This window comes from Aspergillus sydowii (genome assembly GCF_001890705.1).
Source record: "Aspergillus sydowii CBS 593.65 unplaced genomic scaffold ASPSYscaffold_19, whole genome shotgun sequence".
NCBI classification, from domain to species: Eukaryota; Fungi; Ascomycota; class Eurotiomycetes; order Eurotiales; family Aspergillaceae; genus Aspergillus; species Aspergillus sydowii.
The window spans coordinates 233,710-250,982 of record NW_024467877.1 but is presented as its reverse complement, the minus strand read 5'-3'; the positions used below and the strand labels follow the sequence as shown (position 1 = coordinate 250,982).

Here is a 17,273-nt window from a genome sequence, read left to right as displayed (position 1 = left end):
GTTCTGCAGAGGCGGTGTCAGGCAGCAGAATGCGGCCGGACAAAATAAGCTCAAGCGTCAAAACCATCCTCAAGACAAGGTACATCTAGGCGGAAACTCAACCATGCGAGTCCGGTGAATCAGGTTTGTCGAATTTTGGAGCTTTTTTGCAGTTCATTATTGGCGCACTGAAGTCATGTCAGGCAAGCGTCTACTCGACGCTATCCAATTCCTGAATGTCGCCAAGTCAGTTGCGACGAAGCACCTCGCAGTGCGTCAACGGCAACTCGATGTATTTACTCGGACATCTTCCCTGACGAAGGGTATCAAGAATCAGACGGATGGCTTGATTCTCACAGCCAAAGCTGCTGCAGCGCTTGCTAAACGTTTCGACGACACCCCTCCTTCCCAGTCGCAGACGACTTCCGCCGGCCCCTCCGAATCCTCCTCTCGGACGCAAAACGAACCTCATGTTGGGGCCAAAATACCTGCATCAACTACTGGCGCTAGTGGAAATACAGTGAAAGGTCAATTGGGTGTCAGTCCACAACAGGAGGAATTTTACCAGCCTTCGCGCGAGCCAGCTGCAGAGCCCCCTGGGACACCCCGGGTGAAAGTACCACAGGCGGCAAGTGATACGCAAGTTGGGTTAGATGGGAATATAAATGCCGAAGTCTATCAATCACCCGTGAAAAATTCACCTGCGAGGGACGCTGAAGGAGATGCTGGACCGGACCGATTAAAAGTGAGTCCACAGCAGGAGGAATTCTACCGTCCTACGCCAGAGCCCGCTGCTGGACGCACCGGATCGCCTAAAGTCGAGCTACCACGCGCTACGAATACCACACAGACTGGGTTGAATGATGGTATAAATGCGGAGACTTACCAGTCACCCGTGGCACAAGAGCAGGAGCTCCCGGAAGAAATGATGAAGGACATTTTCCATAGCCCTAAAGTTGCTAGGACACTCTCTCGGAAAGCAGCAGCAGACCTGAGGTTCCGTCCTTTGGGCACAAGGGAGGGTGCTGCAGAGAAAGTTGATACACGAGGCACTGGTAACATTGAGCCGCCGACTGCGGAGGATATCGTTCCTTCGGATTCGAAGGTAAATTGTCACGTTTCGCGAATTTGAAGCATGGGAACTCACTCTTTCGCGCAGATAGAGTCGGAAGTCATGGCCGAACTCAAAAAGGAGGAAGATGCCTATCGTATGGTTGAATCGCGGGTTCCGTCTTCCCGACTAGGACGACTCTGGCAGTATGGTGGCCTAGCGACTTCGATGGCTTTTGGAGCAGTTGGTGAAAGTTTTCGCAGAGTGACGGGGAACGCAGAAGATGCTGCTGGGTCACTCATGTTCAGTGCAGGGAACATGGAGCGCGTCGTGGCCAAGTTGTCTAAAATGCGCGGCGCTGCTCTGAAGCTCGGTCAAATGATTAGTTTTCAAGGTACGACCCAAAGTAATACCTCTTATATTGACTTCTTCTAAGTACAGCAGACTCGAAAATGCTCCCAGACTCGATTCAGCAGGTTCTTCAAAGAGTTCAGGACCGCGCAGACTATATGCCAGCCTACCAGCGGGACAAGGTCCTCACCGACAACTTGGGACCTAATTGGCGGGATCTCTTCGAGTCCTTTGAAGAAGTCCCGATGGCAGCCGCTTCTATCGGTCAAGTCCACGGAGCTGTTCTTAAGAGTACGGGGCAACCAGTGGCCGTGAAGATCCAATACCCCGGTGTCGCTGACTCCATCGATTCGGACCTCAACAACCTTTCAATCCTTCTTACGGCGTCGCGCATCCTCCCTCGCGGTCTATACCTCGACAAAACCATTGCAAACGCCCGAACAGAACTGGCCTGGGAATGCGACTACACCCGCGAAGCCGAATGCGGGAACCGCTTCCGCGAGCTCCTGAAGGACGACCCCATCTTCCACGTCCCCGAGATCATCCCCGAAGCCTCCGGCAAAAACGTCCTCACAATGGAGCGTCTAAATGGTGTCGCCGTCACTAAGATCCAAAATTTTACACAAGACCAGCGCGACTGGATCGGAACCCAAATCCTCCGTCTGTGTCTCCGTGAAATCACCGAATTCAAATACATGCAGACAGACCCTAACTGGACAAATTTCCTCTACAACGCCTCGGCCAACAATCTAGAGCTCCTCGACTTCGGTGCCTCGAGAGATTACCCCTCCAGTTTTATCGATAAATATGTCCAAACCCTCCTCGCTGCTTCCCGATCAGACAGAGAGACATGCCACACTCTCTCCATCGAACTAGGCTACCTGACAGGCCACGAGTCTCGCGCTATGGTCGACGCCCATGTATCATCCATCCTCACCCTCGCGGAACCATTCATGGACTCGTCACCTGATGTCTATGATTTCCAAGACCAGACAATCACGGACCGCGTGCGGGATTTAATTCCTGTTATGATAAGGGAGAGGTTAGCGCCGCCGCCTGAAGAGACATACAGTCTGCATAGGAAGCTGAGTGGGGCATTCTTGCTGTGCGCGAGGTTGGGCAGTAGAGTCCGTTGTAAGGAGCTGTTCAAGGATGCCATGGAGAAGCTAGACGGTAGCAAGTAATATCCACCTAGCCATTGACGGCTTACCTAGGACCCGAATGGGAGGAAGGGGGTAAATGTTGTACGATTATGTGTATAGGAACATCACCCACTTTGTATATTAGTTGTAACAATACTCTAATGAATATATAAAACTTCCTTCAGATCGTGGAAGTATAGCTCCAGATTGCTGGTGTCTGCCAGTCCTGAATATAGACCTTGGTCAGGACCTGCCATGACGGTCGAGGAACGCTTCCTCAGAGTGCATGCTAAGTGAGCACAAAAATAGCCTTGAAGTGGCATTTGCCATTCACCAATTTCCACCGTGGTATCATAAAAGTTATGCCTCTGAACATAGAGACCATAGAGGATAAGCTTAGCCTCTCAGCGGGTTTAGAGCTCACGCCCGCATGGACCAGCGTACTCGGCCTGTATAGACGGAATATTATATAAAAGAGCATTCAGTGGAGAATCAACCCTTCCCTTTCGCAAAGACGGCATTCCAGTAACTCTTCACACCCTTGCAAATCTTCTTTTTCTTTTTCCATGACCGAAATTTATTCTCCAGCTCGCAGGCCGTCCACATAATCTCCGTCCAATAATGCCTCTCGATATCCGACCCAAAGTTCTCAATGACGCCTCGCGGCTTTGTCCAGGCCCGCGAATAACTTCCATCATCAGCAAAAGCAGGATTGACCTCGTGCGGCTGGAAGATTGTAGCCGGGTCGAATTTAGGGAAGTTGGCGTGGATGAAGAAGGGGCGTGGCGTTTCGGACTTTCCTCTGATAATGTCTTTAACAGCAGACCCAAGGAGTGCATAATCTTCTGCTGGGTCAAATTGGACCATTGCGGAGCCCGCGAGGTGGCCCTTTGAGTTGTGACCGATTGCTACGATGCCCGTTTTAACTTGGTAGTAGGGCTCGTTAACCGCTATGGCGGCTGCAACGAAAGTTTCTTTGTCGCCTTCGCCGGCGGCGCCTTGTGAGAGAAGAGGGTAGTAATAGTTAGGACCCCAGAGATTGTAGTAGGCACTGAGAAGAAGCGTTTTGGCGTGGGTTTTCTTCGAGATAAGGATTTCGCCGGACTCGCTGGATTGTCGTGCTCGTTTCCCAGGGCTGGGCGCTGGCTGGGAAGTGATCTCGTAGAAGTATGATGAGACGGTGGATGCCCAGAAGTCGGGCCATGTAACCATGTTTCTTGATTTGAATGGTTCATTTGTGAATAAGGACTCCGGCTGTATAATCGGAAATGAGTCGGCGTCGAGAAAGAGGATCTCCTCAAAGGAGGAGAATAGCATGGCGAAGAGCTTGAACTGGTAGCTTTCAATCTCCATAATTTTAGGGGCTGCGTTAAAAATATGGGAGAGCACAACACATCGTGCATTCAGAGAGGGAAGAACCACATCACAAATGTACGGCTCATATTCATCGTCGTTGGCGAGAAAGACTTCAACGGGTAGTTTTGAGCCCGTCCGTCTGAGCATCCGCAATGAGATGACCAACACAGGAAGATATGGCCCTCCAGCTGTTGATATTATTCCTCGGGTATTTGAGATATAGTGTAGATGGGGTGAAACCGTGCTCATTGAATCGACAAATCTGGCGTGGGCATTTTTCATTTCTTCGACCTCGTCCGGTAGCAGATCCAGCATTTCCGGCCGGTTACTTGGGTCTGATTCTTCAACTTTAATGGAAGGGGCGTCTCCTAGCCTCAACGGCGGATCGCATTTTGGCATGGATGAAATTAAGACTGGTTGGAAGTGACTCCAAAAACGAATATGACCCTCCAGTGATGCGGGCTGGTGTACCTGACTGTGGGCATTCTTCAAGGAAGTGCCCGGTAGGCTGGGAGATGAACTTCGATAGCGTCCGCTCAACGACCAAAAATAAAACACTGCGAGAGCTGTTGCAAGTAACAGTATGCGTACCCGGGCAATCGGTGCCCGGGGAGCCATTGTGGTCAAGCACACGGAGAGTTTGCCCTAACAGTGGCCAACACTTGCAATTGGATTGCCGTGTTTGACAGCCTGGTTGGAGACTCGATCAGCGCCAAGTGTAACGCAAGCTCTCATTGACTTGGTACTTGGACTCCGGTGGAACTTGATTTTCCAACAACAGACATCGATGGGAATGAGAAGGCTACCCGAGCCGGACGGTGAGGTGTTGGCGAAGCAATTGTGATGGAGTTGGTGGGCAAGACGGATGCACAGATCTGCTGCAAGCCTCAGGACTACGGCTAGTCGCAAGTGGTGCAAAAAAAGTGTAGGGAATCAGGGCAATGTCCATATTAGAGACTTAATGTTCCATGGAGACGGGTCTAAGGGTGTTTACCAGCCAGGTCCAGTGCAAGTTGTATACGTCATAATATTGTCTGTCCCAGCTCCACACCATCCAGGCCCTCGTTCTTCATTACCATTATTCATTATCTATCTCGCTACCACAGAAGAAATGATTCGATGGGTTTATATGATGTCCTTCAATTTCCGATCAGTCCATGCGCTGGCGGGACGTGTAAGATGCTACTCAGATCTCGGAATCCTGACTCTCTTCTTCCAATATCGTTTCAGACACCAATCCACCCTTCTTAAGGGAATCGGCGTCTCTCCCCCAGCCCCAATTAGCTAATGAGTCACTGCTTTCCCCGGAGCCATTTGAGGGATCGGACTTTACATCCTCGATTGCACGATGTCCCGGCCTGGGCTTGAGACGTGCAACAGTTGTAGAACTTGAAACGCGACTCAATAATGCGTCAATAGCCAGGGTCGTTATTGAGTACAGGACCAAAGCTGCACCAGCACCAGCTAGTGAAGCCACCCCAAGGTAGAATAAGAGCGCCTGGTATTGTTAGACTTCGAGTTTCCTGGTTGGCTTCCTAGAGGATTCTCATACTTTGAGGCTGAGCACGATCTTTACTGGCAAGAGAGCCAACCAGAGGCATAATGAGCCCAGATATATGAAAGGAGAAGCCACAAGGCTTAGGAGAAAATATGCGCAAAACGCTACATAATAAACGGGATATACGAGGATGATGGAGAAGAATGTTGACAGAGCGGAGAGGAAGCCCATTGGTCCAGGCCTAGCACGGGATCAGGATCCCTGGAAGCTGATATGGATACCTGCCAAATCCAAGGGGGCTGCAGTGATGATGCAGACACTTGACATTCACTTGGGAGGAGGTCGGGGGTAAGGTAGCAGTTGCAGTTCCAAGTGCCAGCAGCGAGTCGGCCCGGAGATGCCGCGACAGTCGCGACTTCCTGTTTGGAAAGTCCCAAGTCTTGGCGCCGAGCGATACGAGTGTACAATACACAACCGGAGTGAAGTATGGAGCGTGCTCTTAGGCCTAACAGGCTAGATCCTAATGGAAACTGAAGACTCTACCTCCAGCTGGCTTTATGGAGTGATCCATGGCCAAATTGGGAACAGTACATACTCCGTAGATCCTGGTTCAGTAAGCCCCAAATTGGGGGGCCGAATGACACTTGCCGGTAACTAGTAGTAACAGACGGAAAGGCAGCATGTGTATTGTGCCCCACGAGATACCGGCGCCGTCCAGGAACTCAAACAAAACCGGAGTATCCCGCATCTGGAAGATGAGGATTGGACTCAGGTCACGAAGAATACATAAAGCCATCAGCCTGTTTAGAAGCGTACCCTAAGCCCTAATGACCGTTTCTGGCCAGATTCTGGGGTTGACCATATCAAGAGGTTATCGACATCATCTTCGGACTCCAATTGCTGCCACCCCAGCGCTCCCTCCCCCGGCACTTCGGGTTCTTGCCACATGTGTACCCCGTTAATACGCGATAGACCATTCATTTCCTTTGTTCTCCCACACTCTCTCCGTTGAGTCATCGAGCGACCCTGTCCGTGTCGACTTGTTTGGTGTTTTGCCCCGCGGCCTTCTGAGATTGATGGTCTGATGCGGATATCTTGATCGGCTCCAATTGTCGATTCTGTCGCCCGCGACTCAATCGCCTAAACCGCCCCTTCCCGCGGTCCCTCCTCGATTATCGCATATTCCTGCAACTACTCCGCACTCCAAAGATGGGCAATAACCCTTCCAAGGGCCCTGCCGGAGACGGCCCGAGTCCGGTAACTTCGGGCACCACGAGCCTGACGGCATCGACGAGTGATAAAAGAGCTGCTCGCGGTCCCTCACCCAGCGGCCCCTCTAGCACCACCAAAGCGCCCGTAGCCGACGCATCTGCCTCAAGAGAAACTGCGACTGGTCATTCGTCCTCCCAAAATCAGGCTTCTGTCCAGCGGCACCTGCAGACCCGCAATGTCGCAGATTCGCCAACGCGGACCGTAGATCGGTCTGATCCGCACGAGTCCAAGAGGACAGTTTCTTCTCCCTCGAGGAAGCTTCGATCCCCCGATCCCTCCAACCCTGTTCAGGTCCCTCTTTCTCGCGCAGCTGCTGCTCGACGCGACCCGTACGAATCTGCTGTTACCCCATCGGCCCCGCCTCACAAGATGTATTATAGTGCGTCCCATCATCTCCAGCGTCCGCCCAGGATGCCTCTGCCGATTGGTGATGCTACAGCTACACCGGGGTCGCCCATTAGCGGGCCTGATGATGCGAGTCCCCTCGCTCCTGCGCAGGCACCAAGTGATAAGACCGCCACGGCCAATCCCGACATGACCACGATCGAAGACGAAGAAACTGTGGATGAACTCCAGCCATATACTACAAGCGGTGTGGGAAAAGCTGTTCCCACAACTATCGAATGGACATCTGGTGGTAACAAAGTCTACGTAACGGGAACTTTCGTCAACTGGGAGAAGAAGTTTCGGCTTCATAAAAGGTTTGTCACTGTTGGATAACTATATCTACTTTTCTCACAATGATAACTAATCGGTCCGCTTTTGGGACAGTGAAAACAACCCAGGTGTCTTTTCCACCAAGTTAAATCTCCGCCCGGGAACGCACCATCTCAAGTTTATTGTCGATGGTGAGATGCGCGCCGCAGACAATCTCCCAACTGCTGTCGATTTTACGAATCACTTAGTCAACTATATCGAACTCAGTGCAGACGACTTAAATCGACCGAGGAGAGAGAGTGACAAAGGGTCATCACCGTCGGGTACCAATCCTCCCCAAGTAGCTCTTGATGAAGTCGCGGATAGGTCGACCGAATCCGCCATCGACGACGATAAATCAGAAAAGGAGGAGGAACCGGAGGAAATCCCAATTGGAGATTTCCGTGGCGTCATCCCACAGTTCCTCCTAGACCTTGATAAAGACGAGGAGAGTGCGCCTTACCAGCAAGCTGTCAGCATCATTGGCGATGGGCCAACACCACCAAGCCTTCCGCTTTTCCTCGGGAAGTCTATTCTAAACGGCACCACACCTATGAAAGATGACAGCAGTCTTCTCAATAACCCTAATCATACCGTGCTGAACCACCTCGCCACAAGCAGCATCAAAAATGGCGTATTAGCTACTAGTGTGACAACGAGATATAAACGGAAGGTAAGGATTTGAAATTTTCAAAAGTATGGGACCTATTTACTGATTCATTTGTTCGCAGTATGTTACGACAATTTTGTATAAGCCAACGGGGGATATCGGTGAATAAACGGCTACTATATTCGGTTTTCAGAAACCCTGTATCTAGACAGCGCGACACAAACAACACGTATTTCCCTTACGAGTCAGCATTAACACTTTTAGACAACCTGCGTCGAAAGGAATCCATGACTCGAACATTCTAGAGCAAAGACATTTGCAAAGGTTCCTTTGAATGAAAGGTGTCTGCATTGCGTCTCATGACCACACCTATCGAGGACGCAGACTTGGAGTCCATTAATGGCAAATCGTGGACGGCAATTAATGGGAACCAGCGGTCATGGCATGCTGTACGGCCCTTCAAACTCTTGGCATCTTGAAAGCGCACATGGCATCAAGGGAGTCGGTTGGCTATAGGTGTTCATATGTGCATCTCTTATTCCTCCAAACATTTACTTTTGTGTCTGGGATAAACAGCCTTATCGTATAAATGCTAGAGCACCGAGGTGCCTGAATGGTCAGGAATTAGCTGCTTGGCATCTGAGCATAGATATCAGATAGTTACTCATTTGTTGCCCTGTCTTAGTCAAAATCGTGAATTTAAGATGAGCTGATGGTATACCATGAATATAGATAGATTAGATCTCTAAATCTTGGTTTAATTAAGATGAATATTTTGTTTATCTAGTCTCTCCACTGCACAAAGACATCATCCGTCCGAAATCGTTGGGTGCAAGTGGAGTCTATAAATGGTGTCCGGAATCCGGTCTTATAGGCAAGTATTCCGGCCTGCGCGATCATAATCCCGTTGTCAATACAGAACCTCTCATCAGTTGCATGAACGCTTCCGCCGCGATCCCGGGCCATGATTCCCATCATCTCTTGTAGTCGCTCATTGCACCCGACTCCACCAACAATCAAAACCTCCTTCGATCCGACATGTGCCATAGCGCGCTCTGTAATCTCAACCAGCATCGAGAATACTGTCTCTTGTAACGAGAAACATAAATCTGCCCTTGTAGGCTTCCGGTTTTCTGAAATTCCGTCTGCGACGGGAGTATCTTGTGTCCTCGTACTATCTTCTTCCTCTTCTTCATCCTGCTGTTCTCCGTTCAGCCCGTATGTCGCAGCGAGTCCATCGATCGCGGCTAGAATTCCTGACATCGAACAGTCCATGCCTTTTACTGTGTATGGAAGATCGACTAGCTGTTTGCCCTTCTTTGCGAGTTGCTCAATATTATACCCTGGCGCCGGGTCGTTGGAGATGCGTAGCGTGCGCGCAAAACGGTCGAGGCAGTTACCCACGGCGATATCAAGAGTCTCCCCGAAAATACGGTACCGTTGCGAGCTGTATGCGATTACCTGGGTATTTCCTCCAGAAACATATAAAACCACCGGGTTTGATGCGCCGGTGATTAGGCGACCCATTTCGATATCTACAATTATCCACATTATTAGCTCAACTTCCCTCTTTATTGCAGCGAGTGTTTGGGTAGGAGCGCATACGTCCAACACAGTGATTGACACCAATTAATTCCTTGCCCCATAGTAGACTTAGCGTCCGGGCGGCCACAGCCACGCTCTGGAGAGGAGCTCCCATTCCGGGTCCCTTTGTGTAGCAAATGCAGTCAACATCGTCGACGGAGATATGAGCTTCTCTGAGAGCTTTTTTCACGAGTTTTACAACCCACGCGCGGTGGTGTTTTGCCGTATCTTTGGGGAGAAAACCCTCTCCAGGAGGGGAGACATAGGTGTGACGGACGTTGGCGAGGACCTGCGGGGTGCTGCCATCCTTGGGATGCAGCATAATGCCCACGCCCAGTTTGTTGGCGGAGCCTTCGAGGCCGATGGCGATCATTTTGAATGGGGGGTATGAATATGGAATGCTCAGTGTGGTAATTATTCAAATAGTTTGCATTGGATAAGTAAGATAGCTATATTTCGGTATGGAGGGGCAAAGTCGGGCGGAGGTCGGAGATTGTTTTTTTTATCAGCAGCCTTATCGATTGGCTCGCCTGCTCTGGGTCAGCCACGGCAAATCCGCCGTTGCGTTTATCCGACGGTATACAATCAGACCCGTCTGAACTAGACTGAAGCTACTACGACAACTCAACAGCCCACTCTTTCTCCTCTCCTCTTCTCTATTCCCTCCCCTCTTGGGCAAAATCTTCACTCCTGTCCTTATAATTTTTTCTATACCTTTGTTTATCTGCTATCCACTCCTTTTAATCTCCCAAATTCGTCTTCTGAGGGACTGGCGTGGTTTTCTTTCTTTGCTCGCCCACAATTCCCGTCAATAAAAGCCATGTCCTCCTCAACCCACTTTTCCGACTCTGGCAATTTCCACCACCAGTCAGATCAGTTTGCTAGATGGCTATCTTCTAGACCTGGCGTCTCGGTGAACTCAAAAATCACTATAGCTGACCTGAGAGCAAATGCTGCTGGAAGAGGTGTCGGTATGTTCTCCACCCGGACGAGGGAAAACTCGCCCCAACAGTCTGCCGTCGACTTTATTAAATTGTACTTCTATCCAAAGTGACCTTATTTCTGATACGATACTTTCGTTCTCTCCAGTGGCTCAATCCGATATTCTCGAAGGTGAAGAACTTTTCACTATCCCCCGAGATCTCGTCCTCTCGACCCACAATTCGAAGTTGAAAGGTCTACTCTCACAGAACCTGGAAGAGCTCGGCCCATGGCTTTCTCTGATGTTGGTTATGATATATGAGTGTCTTCAAGGTGATAATTCCACCTGGGCACCGTATTTCCGGGTTCTGCCGCAGAGTTTTGACACCTTGATGTTCTGGTCGCCGGCGGAACTTGGAGAGCTGCAGGGAAGCGCTGTTGTTGAAAAAATCGGGAGAGCAGGAGCTGAAGAATCCATTTTGGAGTCTATTATTCCTGTCGTTCGAGCCAACCCTTCTTTATTTCCTCCTATTAACGGCGTCGATACATATGACGGCGATGCGGGTGCCCAGGCACTCCTGAACCTTGCTCATATAATGGGATCCCTAATCATGGCCTACGCTTTTGATGTTGCGAAACCGGAGAATGAGGATGAACGTGACGGTGAAGATGGGTACCTCACCGACGACGAAGAAGAACAATCCTCCAAAGGCATGGTGCCTCTTGCTGATATGCTCAATGCAGATGCGGACAACAATAACGTGAGTTCTTGCCATATAGTTGTATATACTTTCAGCATTCCACTTACCTCAATCCATAGGCGCGCCTCTTCCAGGAAGAAGAATCATTAGTGATGAAGGCAATCAAGCCCATCCAAGCTGGGGAGGAAATTTTCAACGACTACGGAGAAATTCCCCGTGCGGATCTTCTGAGACGGTATGGTTACGTTACTGATAACTACGCTCCGTACGACGTTATTGAGCTCTCACTCGACCTTTTGTGCGCCGCTGCGGGTCTCGGCGATTCTGACATCGAAAATCAACCACGGGTAATAGGCAACTCCACTACCCCTCACATTTTACACATTGGATTAACACCTTCGCAGCTTCAACTGCTCGAAAACTTGGAACTTCTCGATGATGGCTATGCCATACCCAGACCTTCTGATGATGATGCGGTCACCGACATTATACCAGAAGAACTGGCCGTGCTCCTAAAAGCCCTGACGTTAACACCCGCGCAATTTGCACATCAACAGGAGAAGCAGAAACCACCTAAGCCTGCCTTCGATCAAGAAGAAGCAAGGCTCCTTCGCGCTGCGATTGTGATGGGCCAGGGACGGTACAGCACGACGATAGAGCAGGATCGTGAACTCCTCGCCCAGCTTTACCACATCGAAGCATCTGGCCCTCTCGAAGGGCAATCACGACGACGAAAAATGGCCATTCAAGTTAGAATAGGCGAAAAAGAGGTCTTCGAACTTGTAAAGATCAAAATCGATACCTACTTGGGAAATGCCGAGGGTGGTACTGCGAAGCGGACCGCAAACGATGACGGTGACGATGCAAGGAGAATGAAAGCCCAAAGAACCTAACGCCACATTGATCCTACGATGTTATCAAACATTTTCGGAAGAAAAGTTATTTTTTCCACTTTTGATACATATTATTAATTGTTTTTTCATCTTTCTTCGTTGCTGACCTCTCAGCTCCACTATCCGTACAAGGTTCATCGACCTATCGGCTCCAAAATGAGGATATAAAGGAAGAGAGAAAAATAGCTATGTACACTAACATCGCATAATCTTAGGTCGTCATAAAAGGGGGAAATAATCATCAGCGACGTTATCCTGAATTTCGAATGCTTCGCAGCATCCAGGCGGGGAAGAGTTTGTGGCGGAAAAGGATTCAGAAAACAAGGGTGCCCCATGAATCAAAATATAAAGGGAGTAAAAGTACACTGGGGTTCGGAAGAAGGTGACGGTCAAAAATGGTCGACACGAGGATATTGCGGAAAGGGAGCTCAAAAGGGGTTCGAAAGGAGCGGAGAAAACGAGACCCGTCTCAAGTTTCAGCTGTCGGGGCAATGGCACCAGGCCCAGGATTCGATCCCATCGTTTGCCCCGTGTTTGGGTTGTTGGCTGCGGCTTGTTCAGCCTGCAGTCGCCGCGCTTGCGCTGCCTGTGCCTGAGCATGTGCTTGGTCTCGAGCCTTGGCGAGCATAATTGCCCGATTCTGCATGATCTGAATATCAAACTGATCCATCTCATAGTCGATATCCTCGTCTGAATCTTCCTGATCAAACTTGAATCTGTCTGCCTTCCAGTGGTCTAACTCCACTCTACATCGAGAAGCGAGGTTACGCCGATCAATCAGCAAACGCCCGCCACGCCCGATACGTCTTCTGAATGAGGGCATTTTGTTGGCATCCTCGCTCGTTATCATAGCGTGTGCGGCAAGTTTATCACGGAAAGATATGGGACCCGCGGTATCTAATGCTGAATCCTGCATATTTTCGGAAGAATCTGAGGATGGGGGAGTTGGCAATTGTGTTGTGATCGCAGGACGGAATGAATGTTCAAATGTCCTTTCAGGAGACGGGGAGAGAGGAGCACGTGTGAAGTCCACGTAGCCCTCGTTCCATTTGATATGTTTGGCGATGTTCGCCTTGATATCGCGGAGAATTTCGTTTTCCTTCTCCGCTTGGACGTCCTCCAGCAACTGCAGGTCTTCCGCAGCCTGTGTTCCAGGCTTTTGCGGCATACGGAGCTGTGCTGCCGCTGGGCGTTGCATGGGCGGTGCCTCCATCGGCTTCTTCTTGGGCTGCTTGTTGCATTAGCATCTAAGCGAGACGACAATGACGTGTGAACGGGTCGTACCTTTTGGTTGATGAGATCCTCGTCATCGTCTTTGATATTGAGCTTCCTCTTCATATCCTTGACTTCAGCCCGCTGCAAGAAAAGATGCCGCTCTGTCGCCAACATCTCCCTTCTCGCCACTTCTCGTTGGCGCACAAGAGCAACCAGTTGACGAGCATCCTCCAGTTCCTTCCTGAGCCTCCTCAGTTTGTCCGCACTCTGGGCATCTCTACCGCGAGTCTTGCGAATCTGCCGAACCTCACGCCTGCGGAAGCAGACATAAGGATCTGTATCATCTGTATCTTGACCGGTTTCGAACTGCAGATGCATGTCAGCAATGTGTGATTTTTAGAATCGTGCCTTTCAGGAGATGGTCCGTACCTTCAGGTTGGCAAGTAATGATTGATTGCCGTTGTTCGTCCTCAATGTCTTCCAATGCTCATATACGTCGTTGGCAAATCGCCTTACGATATCCTCTACGGTTGCATCCATTGACTCTTGCATGTCCGAAAAGCTCAAGACCGGCGGACTATCAACCGCTGCAAACGGCTGCTTTAATCGCGCGGTTTCTTCGAAGAAGTTCATGACTTCCTCGAATTGATCTTCTGTACACCGGTCGTTGGGGGCCCGCTTCTCGTTCATGATCTTCAGGAATACATCATCCTCTTCGGTCATGTCATACGGACAGCTGCAACAATCCTCCACCGTGGAGGAAAAGCGAATATATGTTGCAGGCTGCGAAAAGACTGGGGGGTATAGCTCGTCATATTGAAGGTTACTGAGGACGGTCTCCGGCGTTGGGATATGAGCCTCGTTTACGACTTTTCCTTGTGCCGTTGCATTTATTGCAACTTGCAAATGGAATTCCTATACATAATAAATGCATTAGCATGTGCTGGTTGAGAGCTGGTGCTTCAGGAAAATTCTGCACATCGTGACCCAGTGGTCATCACGTGACACATCAAACAGGACAAGGGAGGTGGGAGCTCTTACAGACTCCTCGGCCTTTTCAACACCAGTTTCGATCTGTTGTAGGCCATTTTGGATCTCTTCTTCTATCGCATCTATATCATGCTCGCTAACAATGGGAATAGATGCCTTGGGTGTGAGCTTCTTTGGGCGCGTCCTACCCAAACCGCCATAACGAGTCATAGGAACGTTTGGGGCGAGTAACGCGCAGCGACCATGGGTAGGGGGCCCAAAATCGGTGTCGATAGAAAGTTCAGATCATGTAAAATCGCGTAGTCGTATTTTTATGATGATCAGAGATGAATGGTGGGTGATATTGACGGCTGAAATCTCGTAAAATTAGGCTGGTCGTCCGGGTCTCCTTCGGTGCTGGGGCTGATTTGGCCTCTTCTGCCCCAAAGCAGTGAAAGCACTGGCATGTTTGCACCAGTGCGTCCTCAGGGGGCGTAATACACTAACCTATTTAATACTAGTGCGGGGTGGAACATCAAATAATGCAGCCCCGGGCATACCTCGCTTGGCATTACTGGCCCAAAGTTGTTGACAGACGCATCTCTATTCTTTGATGATAGACCAAATTCGTTGTATATTCTTGTAGATTAAATCTACGTCCATTATAATTGCTCTATTTTCCCTCGCACGATCACGCCTTTTGTCCACTGTGCTATCTATTCTGATTCTATCATGGATCTGTCCGGCGGACCAAACGCCGCCGCCATGTATTCACGGAGACGACAGAACTCTGTAGGAACATCGCAGATCTTCGAAAACATCATATCCGCGTCTAATTGTATGTTTCTCCGGACGTAATATAAGTTACCCCGCATTAACAGCTCCCAGTCGACAAGGATGAGGTGGACCGTCTCCGCAAACGTTTCATGAAGCTCGACAAGGTGCGCTCTTCAGCCCATCAAAGAGAGTGTTTTATCTAACCGTCTCTCCAGGATAACTCTGGCACAATCGATCGTGAAGAATTCCTCTCCCTCCCGCAAGTATCGTCCAACCCCCTCGCCACACGGTACGCATCATCCCGAACCCCGACTCCGCAAGTCCAAGCTGACAAGATAATGTGATGGCAGAATGATCGCAATCTTCGATGAAGACGGTGGCGGTGATGTCGATTTTCAAGAGTTCGTCTCCGGTTTGTCTGCCTTCAGTTCAAAAGGCAACAAGGAAGAGAAGTTCCGCTTCGCATTCAAAGTCTACGACATCGATCGCGACGGGTTCATTTCCAACGGCGAACTATTTATCGTGCTGAAGATGATGGTCGGCAACAACCTAAAGGACGTACAACTGCAGCAGATTGTCGACAAGACGATTATGGAGGCGGACAAAGATGGTGATGGCAAGATTAGCTTCGAAGAGTTTACGGATATGGTTGAAAACACCGATGTTAATTTGAGTCTGACGTTGGGTATGTGTTCCCCCACCCTCTATATTTATATAATATTCAACACTCTCACCCTGGGTCTCGCGGTCTGCGTGTTTTCGTTGCTGGTGCTAATATTGTGGAATATCAGATCAAATCTGATTTCCTAGCGCAACATTGGCGGGCCAAGTATCGCCCTTGTTTACTTTATTTTTCCTCGGATGGCGCCAAGCTGGACCGGCTCACTGGATGCACTGAATGGACTGATATGACTACCCCTGATGAAATGATCTTGACGACAAAAGCTGTAGTTGCTTACGCTACAATGAAACTCTGAACCAGCCTCTGTTCTTTATGCCACCGTTTAATTGGATGCAATGACACATACCCAAAATAAAGCTCTTGTGCTCTAGGTATATGCCCAAAGGACGCCAGATGTAAATAGTTCACGAGGTTAGAGTACAACTACACACCTACCAACACTGCTTCCTTATAACCACTATCATAAGTGACTACTCATGTCAAGTTCTAGATGTTCTCGGCTATTTGGCGTGCAATAAAGGAATGAACATGTTCCTTCCAGAGAATATTTGAGGGCCTAGTGTCCATGGTCCGGGGAATGAAACCTCACCATTTCTTCCAAAAACACCATAAAACTAGCAAAACAACCCTCCTGGTCTTTCGCGGACATCAACTACATACGGATCACATCATCGGCTCTATGCAAATACATGCACGTGATCCCCTATTTTTGTACACCGAATTTAAGGAAGCGCGAGCCTCAGGCTCGAAGCAGAGTCCAGGCAGTGATCTGTGGGTAGCATATGTTACAAAACCACCCCACGCGTGTGAAGTATATAGGTTGTCGACTCCATAGTCATGTCTATATATGGAGGGGTAGTCTAACCAGTATGGCCAGAATTCGGAAGATTAATATATGCGGATCTTCGATTTTCGACACGGTAGTATACACCGTACTGTCAAGATCGGAGACCAAGACACGATAGCTGTACGGATTTCACATCGATCAAATCGATCATAATGGAAGAAAAAAATAAAAATAAAAATAAAAACCCGATAGAATAATCATAAAGTAATGGAAATCAGAACAAAAGTGTGTCCCTCAATAGTGTTGTCGATCCAAGTACGCACTGAAAATGCACGCCAGCCCCAACAGTGCGCGAAGGCGGCGAATCCATACTAATAATAATAATCCCTGCCGCTTTGCATCGGCTGGACGAGGATAGAAAAATAATTGTGCAAAAGCCATCAAGAAACGAAACAGGACTTTCTATATTGCGTGAAATTAACCATAATGCATTCATTTTTCATCACGAAATTGATCAATTCCCGCAGGTGAGGCAAAGGTGCATCTCCAAACACTAGTTAATCGTCCAGACGCGGGCTGAGGACGTGGAGTGGACTTGAATCCGTAATATCAGGTCCGTGACGTCAAAATGTGATCTGTTTCGTTTCGGACGGTGACCCCGAAGAAATTTCGGGCGTCGCGGTCATGGTCGACTATTCGAGCGAGGAACAATAATGAGTTTATGAAGCTGAACATTCCAACTGTTGGTTTTAGGGCTCGCCGGCTTTATCCTAACTTGGAAAGGGGTGC

General features: G+C 49.4%; 8 protein-coding genes across 8 annotated transcripts; 4 read left to right on the top strand and 4 right to left on the bottom strand.

Annotated features, from left to right (window-relative positions):
- The first annotated feature begins 73 nt into the window (after positions 1–73).
- On the top strand, positions 74–2,748 carry ASPSYDRAFT_51787 (protein kinase COQ8). Its single transcript, XM_040848358.1, has 3 exons — positions 74–1,084; positions 1,139–1,424; positions 1,475–2,748. The coding sequence occupies exons 1-3, from the start codon at positions 176–178 to the stop codon at positions 2,563–2,565; spliced, it is 2,286 nt and encodes a 761-aa protein (XP_040696457.1). The 5' UTR covers positions 74–175; the 3' UTR covers positions 2,566–2,748.
- Positions 2,749–2,775: 27 nt separating this feature from the next.
- Positions 2,776–4,803, bottom strand: ASPSYDRAFT_51786 (alpha-mannosyltransferase). The gene has a single exon (XM_040848357.1). The coding sequence runs from the start codon at positions 4,495–4,497 to the stop codon at positions 3,016–3,018; it is 1,482 nt and encodes a 493-aa protein (XP_040696456.1). The 5' UTR covers positions 4,498–4,803; the 3' UTR covers positions 2,776–3,015.
- A 39-nt stretch (positions 4,804–4,842) lies between these two features.
- On the bottom strand, positions 4,843–5,750 carry ASPSYDRAFT_51785 (uncharacterized protein). Its single transcript, XM_040848356.1, has 2 exons — positions 5,432–5,750; positions 4,843–5,377 (listed from the first exon to the last, which is right to left on the bottom strand). Exons 1-2 carry the CDS (start codon positions 5,606–5,608, stop codon positions 5,066–5,068), a joined length of 489 nt encoding a protein of 162 aa, XP_040696455.1. The 5' UTR covers positions 5,609–5,750; the 3' UTR covers positions 4,843–5,065.
- Positions 5,751–6,586: 836 nt separating this feature from the next.
- On the top strand, positions 6,587–8,124 carry ASPSYDRAFT_95453 (putative Snf1 kinase complex beta-subunit Gal83; the record flags this gene model as incomplete). Its single annotated transcript, XM_040853117.1, has 3 exons — positions 6,587–7,350; positions 7,421–8,018; positions 8,077–8,124. The coding sequence occupies 3 exons, from the start codon at positions 6,587–6,589 to the stop codon at positions 8,122–8,124; spliced, it is 1,410 nt and encodes a 469-aa protein (XP_040696454.1).
- Positions 8,125–8,738: 614 nt separating this feature from the next.
- On the bottom strand, positions 8,739–9,912 carry kae1 (O-sialoglycoprotein endopeptidase; the record flags this gene model as incomplete). The annotated part of the gene is made up of 2 exons (XM_040853116.1): positions 8,739–9,490; positions 9,561–9,912. The coding sequence occupies 2 exons, from the start codon at positions 9,910–9,912 to the stop codon at positions 8,739–8,741; spliced, it is 1,104 nt and encodes a 367-aa protein (XP_040696453.1).
- A 447-nt stretch (positions 9,913–10,359) lies between these two features.
- On the top strand, positions 10,360–12,054 carry ASPSYDRAFT_37169 (ribosomal lysine N-methyltransferase; the record flags this gene model as incomplete). The annotated part of the gene is made up of 3 exons (XM_040845509.1): positions 10,360–10,510; positions 10,629–11,221; positions 11,281–12,054. 3 exons carry the CDS (start codon positions 10,360–10,362, stop codon positions 12,052–12,054), a joined length of 1,518 nt encoding a protein of 505 aa, XP_040696452.1.
- Positions 12,055–12,523: 469 nt separating this feature from the next.
- ASPSYDRAFT_37168 (enhancer of polycomb-like protein 1) lies at positions 12,524–14,469 on the bottom strand (the record flags this gene model as incomplete). Its single annotated transcript, XM_040845508.1, has 4 exons — positions 12,524–13,282; positions 13,339–13,635; positions 13,699–14,184; positions 14,311–14,469. 4 exons carry the CDS (start codon positions 14,467–14,469, stop codon positions 12,524–12,526), a joined length of 1,701 nt encoding a protein of 566 aa, XP_040696451.1.
- A 534-nt stretch (positions 14,470–15,003) lies between these two features.
- cnaB (calcineurin regulatory subunit B) lies at positions 15,004–15,825 on the top strand (the record flags this gene model as incomplete). Its single annotated transcript, XM_040843220.1, has 4 exons — positions 15,004–15,076; positions 15,127–15,179; positions 15,231–15,304; positions 15,366–15,825. 4 exons carry the CDS (start codon positions 15,004–15,006, stop codon positions 15,823–15,825), a joined length of 660 nt encoding a protein of 219 aa, XP_040696450.1.
- Between the last annotated feature and the right edge of the window lie 1,448 nt (positions 15,826–17,273).